This window comes from Heterodontus francisci, chromosome 22 (assembly GCF_036365525.1).
Source record: "Heterodontus francisci isolate sHetFra1 chromosome 22, sHetFra1.hap1, whole genome shotgun sequence".
Taxonomy (NCBI): domain Eukaryota; kingdom Metazoa; phylum Chordata; class Chondrichthyes; order Heterodontiformes; family Heterodontidae; genus Heterodontus; species Heterodontus francisci.
Genome location: NC_090392.1, coordinates 48,667,551 through 48,695,495, shown reverse-complemented (window position 1 = coordinate 48,695,495; position 27,945 = coordinate 48,667,551). Strand labels below are relative to the sequence as shown.

General features: G+C 42.6%; 1 protein-coding gene across 1 annotated transcript in view; it reads left to right on the top strand.

Moving 5' to 3' along the window:
- The window catches only part of dcps (decapping enzyme, scavenger), a 47,594-nt gene extending 20,788 nt beyond the window's left edge, over nt 1-26,806 (top strand). The window contains exons 3-6 of the mRNA XM_068054253.1: nt 24,674-24,819; nt 25,310-25,447; nt 26,114-26,245; nt 26,771-26,806. Coding sequence (XP_067910354.1) covers nt 24,674-24,819; nt 25,310-25,447; nt 26,114-26,245; nt 26,771-26,806 — 452 coding nt within the window. The remainder of the gene's footprint in view (nt 1-24,673; nt 24,820-25,309; nt 25,448-26,113; nt 26,246-26,770) is intronic.
- Nucleotides 26,807-27,945: the final 1,139 nt, after the last annotated feature.

Below are 27,945 nucleotides of genomic sequence, written 5' to 3'. Positions count from 1 at the left end.
CTCACTGAAAACAGCCTTCCAGTCACAAAAGCACTCATCGACCATTACCTTTTGCTTACTGCCACTTAACCAATTTTGGATCCAACTTGCCAGGATCAGTCTGCCATGTGGAACTTTGTCAAAAACCTTACTAAAATCCATCTGGACTACATCAGATGCACTACCCTCACCCACCTTCCTCGTTAATTTCTCAAAAAAATCAATCCAGTTAGTCAGACTTGACCTTGCCATGACAAATTCATCCTGACTGTCCTTGATTAATCCGTGTCTTTCTAAATGACAATTTATACTGTCCTCAAAATTGTTTTCCAATAATTTGTCCACCACCAAGGTTAGGCTGACTGGTCTATAATTACTCTGTCTATCCCTTCCCTTTTTAAACAATGGTACAACGTAAGCAGCCCTCCAGCACCATACCTGTAGCCAGAGAGGATTGGAACATTTTTTTTCCCAAAAATATACTTTATTCATAAAAATTTGTAAAAATACTTTACATAACAGTTTAAATTTGACATTACATGAAAATGCAATACAGGACATGAGGTGCCTCACTGCACTTGCCGTTACATGTCAAACATTCTAAGGTGCATACTGCCTGAGGAGTTTTACACAGGTTCCGGCCCCTCTGTATATTATGGTGTGAGGGCCTTGCATAGCGACCTTTCACCATTGAGCCTTTGCGGCAGCTGCTCCAAGCTTAAGTGCGTCCCTCAGCACGTAGTGCTGGACCTTGGAATGTCGTCGACCGCTCTTTGCGCTGGAAGACCAGCAAGTTCCGGGCAGACCAAAGTGTGCCTTCCATACTTGCTCACTAATTTGCTGCCTTCCATTTCCAGCTTTGCTTCTCTTCTTTCTGATTGTACACTCAGGTTTCCATTCCTCTAGCAAGTTGGTTTAAGCCCTTCCCAATAACACAAGCAAGACTGCCAGGCATGATATTGGTCCTTGTCCTGTTGAAATGCTACCAGTCCAGCTTGTACGGGTCCCATCTCTCCCAGAACCTGTCCCAATGTGCTGCCTCAGAGTGTGATGGAGGCAAGTTCAATTGAAGCATTCAAAAGGGAATTAGACTGTTATATGAAAAGGAAGAATGTGCAGGGGGAATGGCACTTTCGGAGAGCTGATGCGGATACAATGGGCCGAATGGCCTCCTTCTGCGCTGTAACAATTCTTTGAGATTCTGTGGGAATCTAAAGTCCTCCCTTCTGCACCATCTCTCCAGCCATGCAATCTGTATTATCCACCTATTTCTGTACTCATTAGTGCATAGCACCAGGAGTGATCCAGATTGCTACTTCTGAGATCCTACTTAATTTCTTTCCTACTTCCCTAAAATCTGCCTGCAGGGCCTCATTCCTCTTTCTGCTTATATCATTGGGACCTATATGGTCCAGGACCTCTGGCTGTTCACTCTCCCTCACCCTCAGAATGCTGTGCAGCTGCTCGGTGACATCCTTGACCCAGGCACCAGGGTGGCAACATACCATCCACGAGACGCATCTGTGGCCGCAGAAAAACCTGTCTGTTCCCCTATCTATTGAATCCCCTATCACTATTGCTTTTTTGTCCTTTCTCTTCTCCCAGTGTGCAGCTGACTCATTCATTCATAGTGCCCTGAAGAACCATTGCTCTCTAACCAGTATTCAGTTCTGAATACCAATGAGAGCAAGATGCACTGGGAGGGGATCTGCACAAACTGTCTGGTCCTCCTTGTCTGTCTGGCAGTCATTCATTCCCTCTCTGGCTGCACACTCTTAAGCTGCTGGGTGACTATCTCCAGAAAGCTGCTATCCACATAGCTCTCAGCCTGGCCGTTACACAGTAGTGACACCAGCTTCTGCTCAAGCTCCAAAACCTGGAGCTTGAGCTTCTGCAGCTGATGACACTTCCTACACATGTAGTTTTTTCAGGACCTGAGAAGTGCTGCGTGGGGGTATATTTACACAAATCTTTGAATGTGGCAGGACAAGTTGAGGAGACTGTCATAAAGGCAAACGGGATCCTTGGCTTTATTAATAGAGGCATAGAGTACAAAAATGCACGTGGCAGTAGTGTGTACCATCTGTAAGATGCGTTGCAGCAACACACCAAGGCTCCTTAGACAGCACCTTCTAAACCTGCAACCACTGTCACCTAGAAGGACAAGAGCAGCAGATGCATGGCAACACCACCACCTGCAAGTTCCCCCTCCAAGCTCCACACCATCCTGACTTGGAACTATATCGCTGTTCCTTCACTGTCACTGGGTGAACATTCTGGAACCCCCTTCCTAACAGCATTGTGGGTGTACCTACTCCACGTGGACTGCAGCGGTTCAAGAAGGCAGCTCACCACCACCTTCTCAAGGGCAATTAGGGATGGGCAATAAATGCTGGCCTAGCCAGTGACGCCTACATCCCATGAATGAATTTAAAAAAAAAAGTTATGCTAAACTTTTCTCAAATACTGGTTAGCTCTTAGAGAGAATTGTGGCCAATACTGGGCACTGTACTTTAGGAAGGATGTTAAAGCCTTGGAGAGGCTGCTGAGGAGATTTACCTGAATCATACTAGGGATGAAAAACTTCAGTTCTGAGAAGAGACCAGGGTTGTTCCCCTTCGAACAGTGAAGGTTATGTGGAGTAAAAACAAATGCTGGAAATACTCAGCAGGTCTGGCAGCATCTGTGGAGAGAGAAGCAGAGTTAACGTTTCAGGTCGGTGACCCTTCTTCAGAACTGGCAAATATTAGAAATGTAAAAAGTTATAAGCAAGTAAAGTGGGGGTGGGGCAAGAGATAACAAAGGAGAAGGTCACAGAGAATAACCGACCAGAAGGTCATGGAGCAAAAGCAAACAATATGTTAATGGTGTGTTGAAAGACAAAGCATTAGTACAGATAGGGTGTTAACGGACTGAAAACTGAACAGCCACAAGTGCAAATATGAAAAAAACTATCAACTTTGCTTCTGATTTCCACCCTTCTCTCACCTTTACATAATCCATCTCCGACACTTTCCTTCCCTTCCTCGACTTCTCTGTCTGCATCTCTGGGGATAGGCTGTCTACTAATATCCATTATAAGCCCACTGACTCCCACAGCTACCTCGACTACACTTCTTCACACCCTGCCTCCTGTAAGGACTCCATTCCATTCTCCCAGTTTCTCTGTCTCCGACGCATCTGCTCTGGTAATGCTATTGTCCATGACAGCTCTTCTGATATGTCTTCCTATTTCCTCAATCGAGGATTCCCCCCCACTGTAGTTGACAGGGCCCTCAACCGTGTCCGGCCCATCTCCCGCACCTCTACCCTCACTCCTTCCCCTCCCTCCCAGAACTGCGACAGGGTTCCACCTGTCCTCACTTTCCACCCCATCAGCCTCCATATCCAAAGGATCATCCTCCACTATTTCCGCCACCTCCAGCGTGATGCCACTACCAAACACATCTTCCCCTCCCTTCCCCTGTCAGCATTCCGAAGGGATCGTTCCCTCCGTGACACCCTGGTCCACTCCTCCATTACCCCCACCACCTCGTCCCCTTCCCATAGCACCTTCCCCTGCAATCGCAGGAGGTGTAATACCTGCCCATTTACCTCCTCTCTCCTCACTATCTCAGGCCCCAAACACTCCTTTCAGGTGAAGCAGCGATTTACTTGTACTTTTTTTCAATGTAGTATACTGTAGTTGCTGCTCACAATGTGGTCTCCTCTACATTGGGGAGACCAAACGCAGACTGGGTGACCGCTTTGCGGAACACCTCCGCTCAGTCTGAAAGCATGACTGAGCTTCCGGTTGCCTGCCATTTCAATGCGCTCCCCCTCCCCTCCGCCCTCATGCTCACATCTGTGTCCTGGGATTGCTGCAGTGTTCCAGTGAACATCAACGCAAGCTCGAGTAACAGCATCTCATTTGCTTTTATTTTTAGTTATTTTTCTTTTGTGTTTATTTTATTTTATCTTAGTTTGTTCAGTTTGTCTACCCACTTTTTTTATGTTTGTACTTGCAGCTGTTCAGTTGTCAGTCTGTTAACACCCTATCTGTACTAATGCTTTGTCTTTTAACACACCGTTAACATATTTGCCTTTGCTCCATGACCTTCTGGTCAGTTATTCTCTGTGACCTTGTCCTATCTACACCTCCTTTTGTTATCTCTTGCCCCATCCCTGCTTTACTTGTTTAAAACCTTTCACATTTCTAATATTTGCCACTTCTGAAGAAGGGTCACTGACCCAAAACGTTAACTCTGCTTCTGTCTCCACAGATGCTGTCAGACCTGCTGAGTATTTCCAGCATTTCGTCTTTTTATTTCAGATTTCCAGCATCTGCAGTATTTTGCTTTTATTTTAAGGTTAAGTGGAGATTTGATAGAAGTGTTTAAAATCATGAAGGTTTTGAGAGTAAATAAGGGGAAACTGTTTCCATTTGCAGAAGGGTTGGTAACCAGATGGAACAGTTTAAAGTAATTAGGGTAAATCACATGCGACATTAAGCTTTTTTTATAGACAGCATTGTTATAATCTGGAATCCACTGCCTGAAAACATATTCATAATAAATTTCAAGGGGAATTGGATATATATTTGAAGGAGAAAATTTTGCAGTGCTATGAGGGGAGTGGAACTAATTGAATAGCTCTTTCAAAGAGCCAGCATGGGTATAATGGGCCGAATGGTCTCCAGAACTAATCCTTGATTCTATATTGTTGCAGTATCTTTTCCCTGCCACAAGGTGATGCCAATGTCAAACATGCAACTCACCACAGCCACCAGGTGGTGCTATGCAGGCACTCCAGCATGTTGCTGCTGACAATGTCCAGTGGCTGCAATATAACAGTAATTACAGTGCGGAAGATCACTGGTGCCAGATACTGTAGCATGTCACCTCTCTGGCAAGGAAAGAGTAGGCTGAAGTAAAGCCAACAGTATATAAGAATAAGAATGTGTCGGAAATTTGGCCCCTTACCTGTGGATTTGATTAATTTTTGACTTCAATTAAGTGGTTCAAATAAGTACATGATAACATTCTGTGCTTTTCTTCTGATTAACGGGGCCTGCCATTTCGAAGCCAGGAGCACTGATTTCCAGGGTGTGGTAGACAAGTAATACTTGCATTTATGTAGCACGTCATTGAGTTGAATAGCCTCTAAGTGCTTTGTATACTGAGTAACCTGCTTAAATGCATTGACTGGTGTGTAGTTCTGGATCTGAAACCCGTTTAAATATACAACTTTTGTAATTCTCTGAATGCCAGACCCATGGCAGCAACCTAGTGACATCTAGTGCCCCACACAGTGCTGCAACAGAACCTTTTTTAGTTTTGAGCCATAGGAACAGGAATGGGCTACTCAACCTTTCAAACTATTCAGATGGATTATGGCTGATACTCACTTCAATTCCATGTACCTGCATTTACTCCATATTCCTTGGCACTGGAATGTGGACCACCCCTCTCCTTTCCCTCCCTATCCCTGCTGTTTCTTGTGTTGGCTTGTGCCAGAGTTCAGGTTGGTGAGTGCCAGGGGTACTCCTGGAGCACAGACTTGCTGCAGTTACATTTGGCAGAATGTGCTTTCTCCTTTGAGCATTGTAAGTTGCCCATTGCATCATGGTCTACATCAATTATTTTACTTGACTGCAGTGCTTCTGTGATCTCCAGTGGGATTGATCACAGTAAGTTGGATGCTACTCAGTTTTGTAACACAGGTGTTATTGTTTCCAGTTTACCAGTGCTTGTAAATTTTCAGTTGCAGATCAATCTCCAAACTTCTCTCCAAAATGGCAAAAATCTAGAACTGACCTAATAGCCATGAAATTACTGCCTTTCTCTTTTTAATACTTCTAACACTTTGAATTGTGATGTCTGAAGAATAAAGAAAGTCAGCTGTAACTCAGCTGGTATCATTTTTGCCCAAGTAGAAAAGTTGTGGATTCAAGTCCCACTTCAGAGACTTGAGCGCATAACTCAGGCTAACACTTCAATCCAGAACTGAGGGAGCGCTGCACTGTTGGAAGAGACATTAAACTGAGGTCCCTAACTACCCTCACAGGTAGGTGTAAAATATCCCATGGCACTATCTTGAAAAGAAGAGAAGGGGAGTTGTCCCCAGTGTCCTAGACAATATTTATCCCTCAACCAACATCACAAAACAGATGATCTGATCATTATCACATTGCTGGTTTGCAAGGTTTGGTAGCTTGCTCTGCTTAAATTTGCATCCACATTTCCTACATTACAATAGTGACGACACTTCAAAAACAATTAATTGGCTGTAAAATGCTTTGAGATATCATGAAGTTGTACAAGTCACTGTACAAATGCAAGTTCTTCCTTTGTACTGTAAAGTCACTGAGAAGCTGCATGGTTTTATCTGAAGTACTTTTAAAAACAAAATTCAGCATGAAAGAGATGCAGTTGTGCCAGCAAGAACAAGAGAAAGTCTGTGGGCTCTGTTATGCTCACAAATGAAATGACCACAGATACTAGTGCAAAAGCTGAAGTGAGTGATCTGCTCGGAGATAACTGCAAATCTTGATAGTGTCCTTAAAGTCCTCAAGGAGGGTTTAGAACCAAATACTGGAATTTGAGTTGGAATTGATAAAAAAGTGAAGTAATCACCGGCATTACAGCATCGGGTGCGATTACTACCTGTGCACACAGAGAGTTCTGTTCACCGTCATCGTGATACAAGCCTGGCTGCAAGGGAAATTGCTGACTGCATTAAAAATCTGCAGGCACCAGAATAATGCGTAGATCAGAAGGAAGACGAGATTATATTTTTATGTTTTTTTATTTAGAGATACAGCACTGAAACAGACCCTTCGGCCCATCGAGTCTGTGCCGACCAACAACCACCCATTTATACTAATCCTACATTAATCCCATATTCCCTACCACATCCCCACCATTCTCCTACCATCTACCTACACTAGGGGCAATATACAATGGCCAATTTACCGATCAACCTGCAAGTCTTTGGCTGTGGGAGGAAACCAGAGCACCTGGCGGAAACCCACGCTGTCACAGGGAGAAGTGGCAAACTCCGCACTGGCAGTACCCAGAACTGAGCCCGGGTCACTGGAGCTGTGAGACTTCGGTGCTAACCGCTGTTAATGAAATTTCATTAAATGAATGATATTTAAACGCTTTTTGTTCTGACTGCTGGCCATGATTTACTAAAAGGATTTACTATAATCAGTAGTTTTGATGACCAACCAGCAAATTAATTGCAAAACTACCATCTGCTCTATGTTTGTGTTTTACCTGTTGACTTATAAAATTGTTCTCTTCCAAGTATGTTCCTTTCCCACAATCTGTGCTCAGATTCTAGCTCTTTTAAATTACAATCTTGTAATGTGATCTAAAGATAATGACTTCTCTTGCCTCTTTCCTTTTAATCCTTCTTGGTCCTCTACTATATTTAATGACATCTTTTCTTTAATCTTTACTCCACCTCTGAATGTAATCTCTCTTTGCCCCTTTTCATTGCTGGTTGATCTTTCCTCCATGTTCTGCAGCACTGTGGACTGCTATTAAAATTGTACATCCGCAAACAACTTTTTTTTGCACCCAAACTTTACTTTGATACTTTTTCTTTAAAAAAAAAAGTAAAACGGGCAGTGCCCATAAAAGACTGACTTTTGTCTCCCATTAATTAGCTGATATAAGTACTAAAAATGTTACAGAAAAACGACAAAAATTGGAAAATTTAGTAGTGTTCAGAAATGAAAAGATTTATTAGAATACAGAAATACATTATAATTCACACTGCAAAACGAACTCTCCCGATGGATCTTTGGGTGCATGGAGGTCCACGGTTCAATGCCTGGACTGTGCTGAATTAAATATATTTCAGCTGGAAGAATCAACCAGCACTCCTGCTCCTGATTACTATCCATTAACCCCTGCTGCAGATGCATGGCTATTAGTTGAACAAATTCTGTTCTCCCCATGATCAAATTAGCAAAACTCACATATGAAAAATGGCTATTTAGCCAAGATAGCAGAGAGTACTGACAGTAAATTTGGGATGTTTTCCACTTTTTACTTGTTTTGGAGCCTAAAGCACTTAAAATATTTATTGCTTGTAAATGAAGTGAAAACACAGCTGCAATACCATAACAAGCTGTGGTCCAGTAACATGAGATGCTTCAATTAAAAACAGCGAGAGAATTATTCGCAACTCTTAACGACAAGTCTCGTCTCTTGTAATGAGAAGACTGAGGGGCAACCTAATAGAGGTCTTTAAAATTATGAAAGGTTTTGATAGCATAAGCTCAGAGAATTTTTCCACTTGTGGGAAAGAGCAAAACAAGTTGAAGAAATTCTGGGGGAAACCATCTCGGCAGACCGCCTTCCATTTCTTTATTGCAACTAAACCCTCCTTCGCTTCATCTATGCTGATGGCAGTGGGGTCTTCCTCTAACTAAGTATTGGGAAAACTGAAGCCATTGTCTTCAGTTCTTGCCACAAACTCCATTCCCTAGCCACCAACTCCATTCCTGTCCCTGGCAATTGTCTGAGGCTGAACCAGACCGTTCGCAACCCTGGTGTCGTATTTGACCCCGAGATGAGCTTCTGAGCACATATTCATGTCATCTCTAAGGCTGCCTATTTCTACCTTCATAACATCACCCACCTCCACCCCTGCCTCAGCTCATCTGCTGCTGAAACCCTCAGCTATGCCTTTATAACCTCTTCTAGCCAGTCTCCCACCCGACATAAACTTGAGTTCATCCAACACTTTGCTGCCTGTATCCTAACTCGCACCGAGTCTTGTTCACCCATCATTGCTGTGCTTTTCTTTTTATTCGTTTGTGGGATGTGGGCCTCTCTAGCTAGGCCAGCATCTATTGCCCATCCCTAATTGTCTTTGGACTGAGTGGCTTGCTAGGCCATTTCAGAGGGCATTTTTTTTTTTAAAGAGTCAACCACATTGCTTTCGGTTTGGAGTCACATGTAGGCCAGACCAGGTGCGGATGGCAGATTTCCTTCTCTAAAGGACATTAGCGAACCAGATGGGTTTGTACAACAATCGACAGTGGTTTCATGATCACCACTAGATTGGCTTTTAATTCCAGCTTTATTAATTGAATTCACATTTCACCATTTGCCATGGTGCGATTTGAACCCATGTTCCCAAAGCCTTAGCCTGGGGCTCTGGGTTACTAGTCCGGTGACATTACTACTACACCGGTGACATTACTACTACGCCACCGCCTCCCCCTTGCTGACCCATATTGGCTCCCAGTCTGGAAACGCCCCAATTTTTTAAATTCGCATCCTTGTTTTCAAATCTCTTCATGACCTCCACCTTCCCAACTCTAAACTCCTCCAGCCCTACAATATTCCAAAATCTCTGCACTGCTCCAATTCTGGCCTCTTGCACGTACCCAGTTTTAATCATTCCACCGTTAGCAGCTGTGCTTTCAGCTGCCTGGTCCCTAAACTCTGAAATTCCCTCCCTGAACCTCTTTCCCTCTCTGCCTTTAAGATGCTTCTTAAAACCTCTTTTCGTCTGACCTAGTATCTTATGTGGTGCCATGTCAATTTGTTGGTAACGTTCCTGTGAATGTTCTACTACATTAATGCATGTTGTTACTGTTACACTGGAGTGGCAGCCTGGATTTTGTGCTCAAGTCTCTGGGTTGGGACTTGAACTTGCAGTCATCTGACTTAGGCAAGAGTGCTAACAGCCATAGATGTGTCCCAGATGGACAGGAGACTAAACACTTCTCCACCTTTTTTGAAAGCCTTCTTAAAATCTGTCTTTTGAACTCAGCTTTTGGTTGCCTTTTAACTCCATCACCATTGCAGATTCAATTTTTCCCTCCGAATGCTTTTTAATATTAAAGGCACTACATTCAATGGAAGTTGTACTGTGACTTCTCAAACTGTTGGCGCAAGCAGTGTCTGCCTGGGAGTGGATGCCAATATTATCCAGCTGTTTGTATTAACTCAAACAGCATTACTTTTTTTTAAACTGTTTTCGCCTACTTTCACCAAGTTCCCTTTATCACACACTGGATCTCAGTTGACTCTTTCCCCACTGAGGAAACACTTGGCAGTGAGCCTACCTATTGCTGAGGGGCCCTTGGAAGCAAAATGCCACATAAGCAGCAGCTGAGACCAAATTTGACTCGAATTATTATGTTCCATTGTTTTCTCTTGTTACTGTTTAATCACATGAACTCATCTTATTAAAACAAATGTAAAATTAATTTTGTCTGTTTGCGATGAGGAGCTTTATTAACTCTGGAGGCTATTGGGTCTACCCCAGCTGTGGGATAAACCAACTATCCCTCTTGTGAGCCCTTTCACTGCAGCACATCCTCGCATTTGTACCTTTATTTGGAGTTAAAAGCTAAGGTGTTTATTTTATTGGAAATGCGTTATCATTGAAAATATCTGAGTGTGTATGTTCTTTCTGATGATGCCTGCCAGCAGTCACATGTTCTGGATAAAAGGCTAATGCAGTGTTATCTTAAATGAGCGATTACTTGGTTACAGTGCCAGAGTGGCAAAATAGGCATTCATGCTCAGCCAGCCAAATGTTTTCCCCTCCAATTTTCTCTCCTCCTCCTCCTGTCTTGGAGGCCTGATTCTTGTTGGGGTACAAATCCACAGACAAGGTTTTAGCACCTTGTCCAAAGGAGCATTCTTTATGCATCAACCTGGACTAAAAGGCTTACAGAGGGTTAGTTGTGATTGTGTTGAGTTCCTACAATCGCCCAGGGCTTTGCTTGATTGTCTTAGAGATTCAGAGAAGAACTTCCCAGAGATTTTGCTGAGGTAGTTGCAAGTTCTTTTTCCACTTCCACTAATAAAAAGACAAAACTAAAGGCTCTGTATCTGAATGCATGTAGCATTCGAAACAAAGCACATGAACTGAGAGCGCAAATAGAAATAAATAAGTACGATCTGATAGCCATTACAGAGACATGGCTGCTGGACGACAGATTGGGACCTGAATATTGAAGGGTACATGGCATTTTGGAAGGACAGGAAGCTAGGAAAAGGTGGAGAGGTAGCTCTGTTAATTAATGCTGGTATTAGCGCACTAGAGAGGAGTGACCTAAGTTTAGGAGACCAGGATGTGGAAGCAGTTTGGGTAGAGATGAGAAATCATAAAGGCAAGAAGTCACTTGTGGGAGTGATGTACAGGCCACCTTACAGGGTAGATGTAGAAAGGATGTTTCCCCTTGTGGGAGAATCTCGAGCTAGGGGTCATTATTTAAAAATAAATGGGCGACCCCTTAAGACAGAGATGAGGAGAAATTTTTTTCCCTGAGGGTCGTGAGTCTTTGGAATTCTCTTCCTCAAAAGGCAGTGGAAGCAGAGTCTTTGAATATTTTTAAGGCAAAGGTAGATAGATTCTTGATAAGCAAGGGGTTGGAAGGTTCAGGAGTAGGTGGAAATGTGGAGTAATCAGTTCAGCCATGAACTTATTGAATGGCGGAGCAGGCTCGAGGGGTTGAGTGGCCTACTCCTGATCCGAATTCGTATGTTCATATGTAACATTAACCACGCTATAGGATGGGGTATAAAGGAAGAAATAATGGTAGCTTGTCAGAAAGGTACAGCGATAATTATGGGGGATTTTAACCTACATATAGACTGGAAAAATCAGATAGACAGAGGTAGCCTAGATGAGGAGTACATAGAATGTTTTCGGGATAATTTCTTGGAACAATACGTTCTAGAGCCAACCAGAGAGCAGGCTATACTAGACTTGGTATTGTGCAACGAGCTAGGATTAATTAATGACCTCATAGTTAAGGCACCCTTAGGTAACAGCGATCATAATATGATTGAATTTTACATTCAGTTTGAGGGAGAGAAGAGTGGGTCCAAGACGAGTATATTAAACTTAAATAAGGGCAATTATGAGGGCATGAAAGCAGAGCTAGCTAAAGTGAACTGGCAAATCAGGTTAAGGGATAGGTCAATAGAGATGCAGTGGCAGACATTTAAGGGGATATTTCAGAATGCACAGAATAGATACATTTCAACAAGAAAGAAAAATTCCAAGGGTGGGACCTGCCATCCGTGGTTAACTAAAACAGTTAAAGATAGTATCAAACATAAAGAAAAAGCCTATAATTGCACAAAGATGGGAAGCAGGTCAGAAGATTGGACCGAATATTTTTAAAAAAGCAAAGAATAACTAAAAGATTGATGAGGAAGGTAAAATTAGAGTACGAGAGAAAGCTAGCTAGAAATATAAAGACAGATATTAAGAGTTTCTATAAATATTTTAAAAAGAAAAGAGTTAACAAAATGGATTCGTCCAATAGAAAGTGAGTCTGGGGAATTAATAATGGATAATAAGGAGATGGCAGATGAATTGAACAGATATTTTATATCGGTCTTCACTATTGAGGATACAAGCAACATCCCGGTATTAGCTGTAGGTCAGGAAATGGAAGGGAGGAAGGAACTCCAGGAAATGGAAGGGAGGGAGCAACTCCAGAAAATTACTATCACCAGGGAAGTGGTACTGAACAAATTGTTGGAGCTGTGGGTTGACAAGTCCCCGGGTCCAGATGGACTTCATCCTAGGGTGTTAAAAGAAGTGGCTAGTGAGATAGTTAATGCGTTAATTTTAATTTTTCCAAAATTCCCTAGATTTGGGGAAAGTTCCGTTCGATTGAAAAATAGCGAATGTAACTCCTTTATTCAAAAAGGGAGGGAGACAGAAAGCAGGAAACTACAGGCCAGTTAGCTTAACATCTGTCTTAGGGAAAATGTTAGCTATGGTTAAAGATGTTATAGCAGGACATTTCGAACAATTCAAGTAATCAGGCAGAGTCAACATGGTTTTGTGAAAGGGAAATCATGTTTAACCAATTTATTGGAGTTCTTTGAGGGAGTTACATGTGCTGTGGATAAAGGGGAACCGGTGGGTGTATTGTACTTAGTTTTCCAGAAGGCATTTGATAAGGTGCCACATCAAAGGTTATTGCACACAATAAAAGCTCATGGTGTAACATATTGGCATGGATAGAAGATTGGCTAGCTAACAGGAAACAGAAAGTAGGCATAAATGGGTCATGTTCTGGTTGGCAAGATGTAACGAGTGGTGTGCCACAAGGATCAGCGTTGGGGCCTCAACTTTTTACCATTTATATAAATGACTTGGATGAAGGGACCAAAGGTATGGTTGCTAAATTTGCTGATGACACAAAGATAGGTAGGAAAGTAAGTTGTGAAGAGGACATAAGGGGGCTACAAAGGGATATAGATAGGTTAAGTGAGTGGGCAAAGATTTGGCAAATGGAGTATAATGTGGGAAAGTGGGAAATTGTCCACTTTGGCAGGAAGAATAAAAAAGAAGCATATTATCTAAACGGTGAGAGATTGCAGAGCTCTGAGATACAGAAGGATCTGGGTGTCCTAGTGCATGAATTCTTTCTTTGGGCCTCCTTATCTCTAGAGACAATGGATACGCGCCTGGAGGTGGTCATGCAGGTATAGCAAGTAATTAGGAAAGCTAATAGAATGTTGTTGTTTATTGTGAGGGGAATTGAATACAAAAATGCCTCAGTTATGGAGGGCATTGGTGAGACCACATCTGGAGTACTGTATACAGTGCTGGTCTCATTTAAGGAAAGATGTAAATACATTGGAGGCAGTACAGAGAAGGTTTACTAGACTAATACCTGGAATGGGCGGGCTGTCTGAGGAAAGGTTGGACAGGCTAGGCTTGTATCTGCTCGAATTTAGAAGAGTAAAAGGCGACTTGATTGAAACATATAAGATCCTGAGGGGTTTTGACAGGGTGGATGTGGAAAGGATGTTTCCCCTTGTGGGAGAATCTAGAACTAGGGGTCACTGTTTAAAAATAAGGGGTCGCCCATTTAAGACCGAGATAAGGAGAAATTTTTTTCTCTGAGGGTTGAGAGTCTTTGGAATTCTCTTCCTCAAAAGGCGGTGGAAGCAGAGCCTTTGAATATTTTTAAGGCAGAGGTAGATAGATTCTTGATAAGCAAGGAGGTGGAAGGTTATCGGAGGTAGGTGGAAATGCAGAGTAATCAGTTCAGCCATGAACTTATTGAATGGCGGAGCCGGCTCGATGGGCCGAGTGGCCTACTCCTGCTCCTAATTCGTATGTTCTCTTTTGTTTGTCTTAGGAGATTGCACGGTTGGAGATGGGTCAGTGCTGTACATGGTTGCAATGTGTCTGGATAAGGTGGGCTTGACTTGCTGGATTGTCCTTCCACATCTTTTCTCTTGTATGTGCTTAAGGTAATTTGACCGTGCAAGACCTTGTTCTCACTGTGTGTCATCCATGTGTTTTGTTCGTGTTTCCCCCAAGCTGGCCCAAAGGTGCTCAAACAAGCTGTGATCCTTTGCTGCTCCCTTGGCTGAGATCAGCTGTCTAAACAGTGATTGATACTGGGACCTTTCTGGTCTGAATGGCTCAATCACTCATGGGGAGAAAAAAATTGGTGTGCGTCCAGAGCAGCCCGTTACTATAATTCGAAGTGACTCCAGATATGTTCTCATATTGAGTGCAACTAATTCACTCCCACAGATAAACCTTGGTCTCTGTGAACCAAAAACATGGTCCTTTGCATGACATATTCTGGGCTGGAAGGGCCAATTATGTTTTTTTTATCATTACTTAATGCACTGGAAATAGTACAGGGTCCCACTGTACTCTCCTGATCTCCCTTAATGGCAAGTACCACATCAATAAGCATTAAAACATTGGCTGAAAAATAAAATGTTATTTTATTAAGTATAAGGGAAGCCAGCGGCAGCACCGCCCAGCAGTGAAAAAGAACAGCAAGGTACGCCGCTGTTGGTGCCTTGACTGTGTCACATTCCTCTTCCTTCTCTTCCAAGTTGTCTGAAGAGGCTTTGTGCTCTGCGCCTTATTCCTCCTAAAGGTCCAAAACTTGCTGTTGTGCAATGTTGTGCAGAATGCAGCACACGACGACCATTCTGGAAACTTTGACTGGTGCATATTAGCGTCTCCAGATCTGTCCGGGGACCGGAATCGCATCTTCGGCATGCTGATGGTTTGCTCATTGACGCTTCTGGTTGTTATTTGGCTTTCATTGTGTTGCTCCTGGGCCTCAATGGTTGGGTCCCTCATGGATGTCAGCCATTTTTTAAGTGGGTATCCTTTCTTTCCAAGCAGCCGGCTGGTAAGTTTGCTTCGAGGTGCAAAGAGATCAGGGAGAGTGGGCTGCTGCTGGACAAAAGCATCATGGCAGCTGCCCAGGAATCGTGCACCCATCTGCTTAAATATCCTTTTATGGTTGCAGATGAGTTGCACATTGATGGAGTGGAAGGCCATGCCGTTGATGAATACTCCTGGGTGATCTGCGGGTACCTTAATTGTTAAGTGTGTGTGGTCAATGACACCCTGCATCTGTGGGAAGCCAGAGCTGCAAACTTAAGCACCCACTCACTTTGACTGACATCATCAGTGGATAGTTGAGATAATTACCTGTCCTGGCAAACAAGCCACCAAGTACCTGACTTATGTATTTGTGGGCCACTGCTGGCAAATGAAGCCACCACCTGACCCTGAGCCTCCTGAGACACTGGTGTCCTGACATGTCCAGAAAGCATATTCTGTGTTGCAATTATGTCCTCCTGTGAGTTGCGCCTCTCTGCTAAGCTCATCTCTCTCCTGTGGAATGGCAGGTCTATGAGGAGCAGACTGCTACTGCTGGAGCTTCTACTGCTACTGGTCATCTTGGTCCTCATCTGAGGTCTAAAGTAAAACAGCATAAGCAGCACCCATACCGATCTGATAGATCACAGCACCAAACTGGAGATCAAACATCCAAACCTCCAAAGTTGTAAAAGTAATGTCTTTGCATAGGTACTGTGAGCAAAGCCTTTCACATAAACGGACAAGAAAACAGCTGTGAGATTTCGATGCTTATTGGCATATTTCCCTGTCAGCCCCCTCTATTGCTGCTGTGTTCTCATCTTAATTTCACTGGCAAGTTCCAGAAAAGCTAGGAAACCAATACATCCATAGTTACATTCCAAAAGCCAAGTTAATATCTCTCTAATTGAGCGATTTTAGCATATTGAAATTAACGACCTGCCTCTCCTGAGCGGTTGCTTGCTCACAGCCTAACATGACATAGCTAGATGCAGAAGTCGGTGGTTTGGAGCTGGCTTCCTGATGCGCTGCCAATTTCCAGCAATCTGCTCTAAAACCCATGTGCTCCTGCAATTAAAATTGACCCCTTTGTGTCTCTCAAAACTTGTTAAGCCGCTAATCCCAATGAAGCAGCTTCTGCACAGTAACCAGGAATGTGAACTGACGACCAAGCTACAGGGACAATCACATCTATTGCTGGGAATCTGTTCTTTAAAAAAAGGTAGCAAGGATACAATCACTATGATGTGGCACCTTTACAGTCAGACTGTGACATGGAACATGCCACAGTCTGATTGCTATGCCATACGTGCAGGAGTTCCCAATGTTGCACATAGGATTCCCACCAAATGTGGGAAGTTGGTAGGGTGTCATATTGATGTAGATAAAAGGAAGATCAGAATCGGAATGTGAAGTGAGGTGGCTGCGGAACTGAGGAATGAAACAAAAATATTGTGAAATTAGACAGTTTAATCAATGTCCATACTCTACCTTCAGCCCTATCACTCTAACAGCAACATAAAAAAATTATTCTCATATTTCTGGACATCAGTATATCAGTTCCTGTATTGGGCAGAAGGGCTATAGTTAAGTTGGTGGGTAAAGGAGGAAAAGTAAGTACAATTAAGCATTGGGCCTGAACGCCTGTGGATATCATGCAAGATGGCTGAGGAGCCAATTAAAGAGTGGATGGACATGGAGGAAGATACCGTAGTTGGGTCCGACAGGGGCCAGCTGTTTACTTCTCAGCTGTTTTTAAGGGCGTTACCACTGACCGCTTAGTGACATTTCAGAAAGAAAATATTGAATTCAGGAGTATCAGTTCATAAATTTGAAAGCGATGTTCAATAAAAACCATGACACTTTTCACTTCTTTGCAGCTGGGTGACTAAATGGATAACATACTTCTTTGATAGATGCTTTGTGTTTCGAATATTTTACTCCAGAAATAGTTTATTTGAAATGCTAAGTACTAACTGTATTTGCCCTGCCTACTTTCCTTTAGCTTTGACTTCCGTTCTCAGTTTACCTCTATTCTACTTCAATTTTAATTTTCCTTTTTCTGATATACCTTATTTTATCAATAACTTTTAGTTACGAGCAGATTGCTTCTCACTATTTGCCTCCTGTATATCATCTACTTTTTAAGTAGGACAATATTCCAAAAAACAGGGTGGCTGCTTAGATGAAAATCGGACCGTATAGGTTATTGGTCACAATACTCCAGTTTAGGCCAAGCCTGTGTTTTACAAAAGGTTCACCATAACTTCCTTTCTTTTGTGCTGTGTGCCTCTGTTTATAAAGTCTGCGATCCCATATGCCTTTTTAACCACTTTCTCAAACTGTCTAGCTAGCACTTCCATCTTCTATGCCTTGTGCACATATATCCCCAGGTGTCTCTGTTCACACCCTTTATTTTGTATTGCCTTGCCTCATTCGTCCTACCAAAATGTATCATTTTGGTACTTCTCTATAAAATTTCATCTGCCAGTTGACCACCCATTCCACCAGTTTATATTTCTTCTTGAAGTCTATCATTATCCTCCTCACAGTTTACTATACTTCCAAGTTTTGTGTTAAATGCAAATTTTGAAATTGTGCCCTCTACACCCAAGTTTAAGTCATTAATATATATGAAGAAGAGCAGTGGTCCTAGTACTGACCTCTGGGGAACACCTCTGTATAACCTCCTCCAGTCTGAAAAACAACCGTTCACCACTTCCTGTTTCCTGTTACTCAGCCAACTTCATATGCATGCTGACACTGTCCCTTTTAATTTTATGGGCTTTAACTTTGCTGGAAAGTTGATTATGTGGTACTTTATCAAATGCCTTTGGAAGTCCACATCAATTACATTACCTTCATCAACCATCTCTTACTTTATTAAAAAAAAAGCTCAGTCAAGTTAGTAAAACACAATCTACCTTTTAACAAATCCTTGTTGGCTTTCCTTAATTAATCCACACTTTTCCATTTGAATGTTAATTTTATCCTGGATTATTGTTTCTGAAAGCTTTTTCACCATCAAGGTTAAGCTTGTTAAATGGATCCAAGCCAAACAGTGAGGAATGAAGCTAGGCACTGATCCTTTTCTTGATGGTCAATTTATTCACAGAATACATTACATATCTCTGCCTTTTGTTCACCCTTGTCCCAGCAGGCTCTCCTTATATTTGCTGTGGGGCCTAAAGAGAACAATGCCCTTCTAATAACATAATTAACCTACCATTGACATATTCCCCTTTCATTAAACAAAAACTTTATAACATTTAAACAAAGCTGACTGTCAGGTAGTTGCTGGGTCTATCCTTACACTCTTTTTAGAACATTTGCAATTATCCAGTCCTTTGGCACCAACCCTGTATTTAAGCAGTAAATCAAAAGATTCAGAATCACGGAATCATTACAATGCAGAAGGCCGCCATTCGGCCCATCGTGTCCCCACCAGCTCTCTCAAAGAACAACTCCCTCAGTTCCATTCCCTTGCCTTCTCCCCACAAAACTGCACATTCTTCTTTTTCATATAACTGTCCAATTCCGTTTTGAATGCTTCAATTGAACCTGCCTCCACCACGTTCTCAGGCAACACATTCGAGACCTTAACCACTCGCTGCGTGAAAAAGTTTTTCCTCATGTCACTTTTGCTTTTCTTACCAAATGCTTTAAATCTGTGCCTTCTCGTTCTCGATCCTTTCACAAGTGGGAACAGTTTCTCTCTATTCTGTCCAGACCCTCATGATTTTGAATACCTCTATCAAAAAGATTCTGGCCAGTACCTCTACAATTTACATCCTTACTTCCTTCAGCATCCTCAGATGCATCCCATCCAATCCTGATGACTTAGAATAGAATAGAATCATAGAATGGTTACAGCACGGAAGAAGGCCAATTGGCCTGTCATGAACGTGCTGGCTGTCCACAAGAGCAACTCACCTAGTCCCACTTTCCCCGTAGCCATGCAATTTTTTTCTCCTTGGGCATTTAGTCAATTTCCTTTTGAAAGCTACAATTAAATTTACCTCTACAACACTCTCAGGCAATGCATTCTAGATCCTAACCAGTCACTGTAAAAGGTTTGTCTTTATGTCGCCATTGGTTCTTTTGCCACTCACCTTATTTTGGTGTCCTCTGGTTCTCAACCCTTCTGCCAATGGGAACAGTTTCTGTATCTACTCCATCTTGACCCCTCATGATTTTGAACACCTCTATCAAATTTCTTAATCTTTTGTCCAAGGAGAAGAAGCCCAGCTTCTTCAATCTATCCACGTAACAGAAGCCCCTCATCCCTGTACCCATTCTTGTAAATCTTTTGTGCATCCAGGTTTGGGCATAATACTCCAATTCAGTCCTAACCAGTGTTTTATAAAGGTTCATCATAACTTCCTTGCTTTTGTACTCTACCCCTCTATTTATAATGTCTGGGATCCCATATGCCTTTTTAACCACTTTCTCAACCCGCCATGCCACCTTTAATGATTTGTGCACATAGACCTCCAGGTCTGTCTGTTCCTGCACCCCTTTTAGATTTGTACCCTTTAGTTTATATTTCCTATCCTCATTCTTCCTCCCAAAATGTATCACTTCACACTTCTCTGCATTAAATTTCATCTGCCATATATCTGCCCATTCGCCAGCCTACCTATGTCCTTATCAACTTTAAGTACAGACAGCCTTTCTAGTTACCTCCTCTTTATCAATTTTTAGCCCATCCAGTATCTCAACTACCTCCTGTTTCACTGACTCTAGCAGCATCTTCTTGGTAAAGATAGATGCAAAGTAGTCATTTAGTACCTCTGCCATACCTTCTGCCTTTTTGGTCCTTAATCTTACTACCCTTTTACTATTTATATGCCAATGAAGACTTTTGGATGCCCTTTTATGTTACCTGCCAGTCTCTCATACTCTCTCTTTGCCTCACTTATTTCCTTTTTCACTTCCCCTCTGAACTTTCTATATTCAGCCTGCTTCTCACTTGTATTATCAACCTGATATCTGTTATACACACCCTTTTTCTGCTTCATCTTTCTATCTCTGATTTTGGTTGCCCTACCTTTGCTGGAATGTACCGCAACTGCATCCAAACCATCTCTTCTCTAAAGGCAGCCCATAGTTCAATTACAGTTTAGCCTGACAATTTTTGATTTTAATTTACCTGGCACAGATCTGTTCTCAACACACTGATATTGGCCCTCCTCCAAATAATTATTTTTACTCTCTATTCCTCCTTGTCCTTTTCCATAGCAAACCTAAGTCTTATGATACTATTATCACTGTTCCCTAAATGTTCCCCTGCTGGCACTTGACCCACCTCATTCCCCAGAACCAGCAATACCTCCTTCCTCATTGGCTGGGAACGTAATGAACTAGAAAATTCTCCTGAACTCACTCACCCCCTTCTCTGCCCTTTTATACTATTACTATCCCAATCTATATTAGGATAATCAAAGTCCCCATTATCACTACTCTATAGTTTTTACTCCTCTCTGTATTTCCCTGTAAATTTGCTCCTCGACATCTTTTCCACTAGTTAGTGGCCTATGAAATACACCCAGTAGTGTAGTGGCACCTCTGTTTCTCCTACTTTTAGCGGACAGAACATATCTGTACAATTTTCCACATTATTGGGTAGATGCCAGTGTTATAACTGTGCTGAAACATCTTGGTTAGAGGCATGGCACAGGTCATCAGCACTACAGTTGGGATGTTGTCAGTACTGGTGGCTATTGCTGTGTCCACTATGCTCAGAATGGTTCCAGGGATGAGGAACTTCAGTTACAAAGATAGATTGGAGGTATTAGGACTGTTTCCCTTGGAGAAAAGAAGGCTGAGAAGAGATTAGATAGCTGTATTCAAAACCATGAGGAGTCTGTACAGTGTAGATAGGGGAAACTGTTCCCACTCGTGAAAGGATCAAGAACGAGTGGGCACAGATTTAAAGTAATTGGTAAAAGAAGAAAAACAGCATGAGGAACATTTTTTTCATGCAGCGAGTGCTTAATGTCTGGAATGCATTCCTGAGAGTGTGGTGGAGACAGGTTCAATTGAAGCATTCAAAGGGAATTAGCCTGTTGTATGAAAAAGAAGAATGTACAGGATTGCGGGGAGAATGGCACTAAGTGAATTGCTCATTCGGCAAGCTGGTGCAGACACGATGGGCCAACTGGCGGCCTGCTGTGCTGTAAATATTTTGTGATTCTGTGATTTCTTGATGTCATGTGGAGTTAATACAGTTAGCTGAAAACTGACATCTGTGATGGTGGGGACCTCCAGGAGGAGTTCGATATGGATCATCCACTCTGCATTCCTGACTGAAGATGTTTGTGAGTGTTTCAGCCTTATATTTTGCACTTACGTGCTGGGCTGTGCTGTCACTGAGCTTAGGGATGTTCCTTGAGTCCACTCCTCCTATCAGTTGTTTAATTGTCGATCACTATTTGTCGATGTGGCAGCACTGCTGAGCTTTGATTTGATACACTTGTTGTGGGATCGCTTAGCTGTGTCTATGCTGTTTCCACTGTTCAGCAGCATGCAGTCCTGTGTTGTAACTTCGCCAGGTTGTGACCTTTTTTTAGGTACACCAGGTGCTGCCCCTGGCATGCTCTCTAAATTCCTCATTGAACCAGTGTTGGTCACCTGGCATGATGGTGTTGGAGGAGTGAAGGATGTGTAGGCTATGAGGTGATGGATTGTGGTAGCATACAATTCTGAAGCTGCTTATAGCCTACAGCACCTCATTGATTTCCAGAATTGAGCTGTTAGATCTGTTCTTGACCAATCCATTTTGCACGCCACTCTTTATGCAACTGAAAATGAGGAATAACTGATTTCTACTGTGCTATCTAATTCAGGATCATTGCTTACTTCATACTGATGAAGGATGCATGCCTGAAGTGTCATAGTCTGACTTAACTCTTTGCAGGTACTGACTGACCTGCAGTCCATTTCCAGCATTTTCTGTACTCATTTTAGATTTCCAGCATTTGTAATTTTATTTTTAGCTGCTTGATCTCTTAAGCCTGATCTTTTGAGCCACCAATTTAAATTATAGTTGATTTGGTTTTGATTGGGTTACAGCCAGGAAGTGGTTGAGAATCATATAATGAATTAGTATTTTTTCACCGTGTTTAAGTGTCAGGATCCATAGTTCAACTACATTGCTCATGAATACTGTAGCTACAAGAGCAGATCAGAGGCTGGGTGTTCTGCGGCGAGTAACTCGCCTCTTGACTTGCCAAAGCCTGTTCACCGTCTACAAAGCACAAGTCGGGAGTGTAGTGGAATACTCTCCACTTACCTAGATCAGTGTAGCTGCAACAACGCTGAAGAAACTTGACACCGTCCACCATGCAGCAGGACCAGGACAATATCCAGGCTTAGGCTGATAAGTGGCAAGTAACATTTGCGCCACACGAGTGCCAGGCAATGACCATCTCCAACAAGAGAGAATCTAACCATCTCCCCTTGACATTCAACGGCATTATCATCACTGAATCCCCCACTATCAACATCCTAGGGGCTACCATTGACCAGAAACTGAACTGGAGTAGTCATATAAATACCCTGGCTACAAGAGCAGGTCAGAGACTAGGAATCCTGAGGCGAGTAACTCACCTCCTGACTCCCCAAAGCTTGTCCACCATCTACAAGGCACAAGTCAGGAGTGTGATGGAATACTCTCCACTTGCTTGGATGGGTGCAGCTCCAACAACACTCAAGAAGCTCGACACCATCCAGGACAAAGCAGCCCGCTTGATTGGCACCCCATCTACAAACATTCACTCCCTCCAGCACCGAAGCACAGTGGCAGCAGTGTGTACCATCTACAAGATGCACTGCAGCAATGCACCAAGGCTCCATAGACAGCACCTTCCAAACCCACGACCTCTACCAACTAGAAGGACAAGGGCAGCAAATACATGGGAACGCCACCACCTGCAAGTTCCCCTCCAAGTCACACACCATCCTGACTTGGAACTATATCGCCGTTCCTTCACTGTCGCTGGGTTAATATCCTGGAACTCCCTTCCTAACAGCACTGTGGGTATACCTACCCCAAATGGACTGCAGCGGTTCAAGAAGGCAGCTCACCACCACCTTCTCGAGGGCAATTAGGGATGAGCAATAAATGCTGGCTTGGCCAGTGACGCCTACATCCCATGAATGAATTTTAAAAAAACCTTAAAAATTCACTCCATCCAACCAGCACACGACAGCTACAGTGTGCAACTACTACAGGATGCACTGCAGCAGCTCGCCAAGACTTCTTTAACAGCACCTTCCAAACCCCAGGACCTTTACCACCTAGAAGAGCAACGGCAGCAGGCACATGGGAACATCACCGTCTGCAAGTTCCCCTCCAAGACACTCACCATCCTGACTTGGAACTATATCACCGTTCCTTCACTGTCGCTGGATCAAAATCCTGGAACTCCCTTCCTAACAGCACTGTGGGTGTACCTACACCCCATGGACTGCAGTAGTTCAAGAAAGCTGCTCACCACCACCTGCTCAAGGGCAATTAGGGATGGGCAATAAATGCTGGCTTTGCATAGATCCCATGACTGACTTTTTTGAAAAAAAAAGTACGTTGGGAAATCCAAGCAAAGTGAGGGCAGCCCAGAATGGGCTGCTACAATTCTGTACACTTTACTATCTTTACGTTTTGTTATGAAGCTGTTTTTATTTAATAAGAGACATACTGCAGGATTTAGGAATGAGCCAGCAGAAAAAATTGAAACTAAATAAACAGATGACTGTTTATCTTTTTTTGGGGGGGGTAAATAAATGTTGTGGCATTAAATTGCAGGTATTCTTTAACCATTAACTGTTTGGGGAGTGACCAATAGTAATCGATTAATCTGTGAAATGTTAACGGGCATAAATTTAATATGGTCTTAAAACAATTCAACTGGAAGTTAGATGAAGTTTCTTAATACAGAGAATGGTTTGAATGTGAAAATCCCTGCCACAAACTATTGAATGCACAAATTCTTTTGAAAGGGAATTAGTTCGAGGGAGACGGTTGGAGAGGGGGATGAGACTGGATGGGGTATTGAAGGGTATAGGGAGCAAAGGAAAGTGGAATTAGATTAGCTGGGATATTAAAGGGTGTAGGGAGAAATTAGAAGAGTGGGATTAGAATAGGTGGGATATTAAAGGGTATTGGGAGATAGCAAGAAATGGAATTTGACTCGATGGGATATTTGAAGGGCATGAGGAGCAAGCAGGAAAGTGGGATTAGACTAGGTAGCAGATCAGGATACAAACATTAATGCAGACCTGATTGGCCTCTATGATTATACTGCAGCCATTGTGTTATGAACAAGGAATGAACAGAGGCCAGATACTTTCCTGTGGTCAGTAGGACTTAGCATTGGGGTTTTCTGCACCACCTACTTGGTGGTTACAGAATGGAATTGTTGGAGACTAAAAAGCTTGCCACTTGTCTATGCTGCACCCAACAACCATACCATGGGAAGTGGGGAGGAAATAACAATTTATGTAGAGAATTTTTTAAAAAACTCTTACTTTTTTTACATTCTAAGATAAAGTCTGCATTTCTTCCCAGAAATAAAGACCACAGTGGTATATCCAGCTACTGAGAAGCACATCAAGAAATATCTAAAGCAGGAGATGTACCTCATCCATGAAACAGCCGATGATTACAAAACTATCAGCATCCCGTACCTCGAGTCCCAGACCTTCAGTATCCAGGTATTGTGCATTTTAATAAATAACTGGCCCTTTCTGCTTTTTCCTTTCTTCATGGGCTCTGTAACTGTGTGAGCTATGCCTGAACCAGGAAGGTGGGTGTGCAGGCAGACTTGTGCCCCGTCCCAGGTATCAGCCAAAACCACAGCCAGTTAGGCTATTTGGAGATATACAAGAACAATACTGGTACTGTATCTTCTTTATTAATTCTCATGCTTTGTGGAGAAGTGGTAGGTCCCTGCTCAGTGCCAACATAAATAAGGTCAAACTCAATAAAAGTAAACATGGGGCATAGATTTAAAGTAATTGATAAAAGGATTAGGGGCGTTGAGAAATTTTTCGCCTAGAGGACAAGGAAGAAACTCTCATCACATTTAAAAAATCCTTGGAGATGCACTTGGAAGTGTTGTAACCTGCAGGGCTGTGGACCAAGAGCTGGAAAGTGGCTGGCACAGGCACAATGGGCCTCCTTCTGTGCCATAAATATTCTAAGTTTCTAAGCGATGAATACATGCAGGCAGCGGTAGCCATTTGGTCCATCTACCTGACCAATCAGTTTCCTACAAGATTATTAGATCTAGAAATGCATCAGGATAATGTTGAACCATATTTGTTGACTGGAACCTGTCTAGTACCTTTTTGAACTCTCAGAGTAATCTATTCCACATCTTTATTGCCCTTTTATTGAAAAAACTTTCCTAAACTTCCCACTTTCTTTTGTCATCCTTAATGTGCAATGATGGTCCCTTGTTCCTGAAGTTCATATGTGGCAGAAAAACATCTCTAAATCCACATTTTCCAATCACCTCAAATCTTAAATATTCTCTTAAATCACCACTTGGTCTCTTTTCAGGTGAATATGTCCTAGGGTAGCTAATTTGTTCTGAAAACTCTGCTTCCTCAGTTCTGGAATGAATCCAGCAACCCTCACCTGCATTTCTCCAATAAACCACTGCTTTTTAAATGGAGACACTAAAATTGCACAGTACTTCAAATGTAGTCTCACCAAAGTCAGATATAAGTTTAGAATTACATCTCTCAAAATATAAATTACACCCCTTGTAAGATCCCAACATTCTGGCTGCTTTTCTGTCTGTAATTATGGTACTCGGTTTTAGCAAGCTGTCCTGTTCCTGTTTCAATACTATAAAAAGAACGTTTACATTTAATACATTATCTACACTGTCCTTTTTCTATTGAATTTCGAAACATTACATTTCTTTTTTAACCTGGCTTTATGTCTATAAAACGAATAATTTTCTTGACCTCTTTGGAATTCTCATTTATTGGTGAAAAGATATACACTTTTATTACAGCCAAGGTGCATGCCCACAAAGGGGAAAGGGCAACCAAAGTCACCTTGGATGATGAAAGAGATAGAGAGCAAGATGAAGCAGCGCGCATGACAGATGTCAGGTTGATAATACAAGTGAGAACCAGGCAGAATATGACATGGGGAAAACCCTTTTTACACAGCGAGTGGTTACAATCTGAAATGCACTGCCTGAAAGAGGCAGATACAATCATATTTTCAAAAGGGAATTGGATGAGCACCCGAAGGGGGAAAAAAATCAGTGCTTTGGGGAAGGGCTGGGGAGTGGGACTCGCTAATTTGCTCTTAGAGAGCTGGCATTGATTTGATGAGCCAAATGGCCTCCTTCTGTGCAATAACCATTGTATGATTCAATTTCTATTAACTAAGTCCCACTAGGCAAACCATTAGTCACCAATCAATAATTTCTGTCACATGGATCATTTCCAAGGTGTCATTTAACTGGACAGACATGTGTTAAATATTATATTTGCCAGGTGTCAATTAGTTTAATGAAGGACGGAACCTCAATTAAGTATTGCACTCCTTTCAACTTTGATTGTTTCCCTTGCAATCACTTGGACACTGAGACCAAATATCAATGCCTTCTAAAAATTTACTTGCTCATTATGACTATTTAAGCAAGAGCCACAGATCTTGACCAGTGAACTAGTCTAAAGCCTCAAGTGATCTTGAGAATCTAAGATCTCGGAGCAGAAGTCGGCCATATGAGCCTGCTCTGCCATAAGATCATGACTGATCATCGACCGCAACTCCACTTTCCCACCGATCCCCATAATCCCTTGATTCCAAACTGATCTAAGCCTTGAATATACACAACAATTGAGCATCCAGAGTCCTCTGGGGTAGAAAATTCCAAAGTTTCACAACCCTCTGAGTGAATAAATTCCTCCTTATCTCAGTCATAAATGACCGACCTCTCATCCTGAGACTGTGCCACCTTGGTCTAGACTATCCAGCCAGGGGAAACAACCTCTCGGCACCTACCCTGTCAAGCCCTTTCAGAATCTTAAGTTTCAACGAGATCGCCTCTCATTCTTCTAAACTTTAGAAAGTATACGCCAAATCTACTCAATCTGTCATCCCAGGAATCAATCTACTGAACCTTCGCTGCTACTGCTAAAATGAAGACAATCAACCTCTTCAAAGGTGTCGATGGCCAACCTACTTCCTGCGAGCAGATTGGTTGCCCGTCCCTCATCCTGCCTTTGTTAAAACCAGAAGTGGGTGGGTTGGGTTACTGTTTCAGATTTTTAGCTTTTTAACCACCCCTCGAACCAAACCCATCTGTTTTTGGGGGTTGAAATTACTCCTACATGTTTAGGTGCCTCTGCTGATTCTCCCCTTTTGACCACTAAGCCTAATTTAGCCTTCAAGTACCTTATTTACACTGGCCTTTGATCTGTATCTCGCTCTCTTTTCCCTACCATCTCCTCCTGCCCACGCCACCATCATGCTTTTCTCACCTATGGGATCTACTTCCTGTTCTCTTAATCCCTTTCCTACTAAAATACCCAACTTCACTTCCTGGTTCCCTTGGTAATTGACATTGCAGATAATTCTCTTTCCTCAGGCATTGTTGTCCTCCCTTTTAAAACTGCTGTTGTTAGCTGCCTCTCTCCTCAAAATAACCCACCTTTGACACCCTTACCCTTGCAAACTACTGTCCCAAATCCAACCTCCCTGTTTCCTCCAAAATCCTTAAACATGTTGCTGTCTCTCAAATCTGTGCCCATAATTCCAGACGTTTCCAGTTTGAATCTCCAATTAGGTTTCCATCCCCACCACAGCACTGA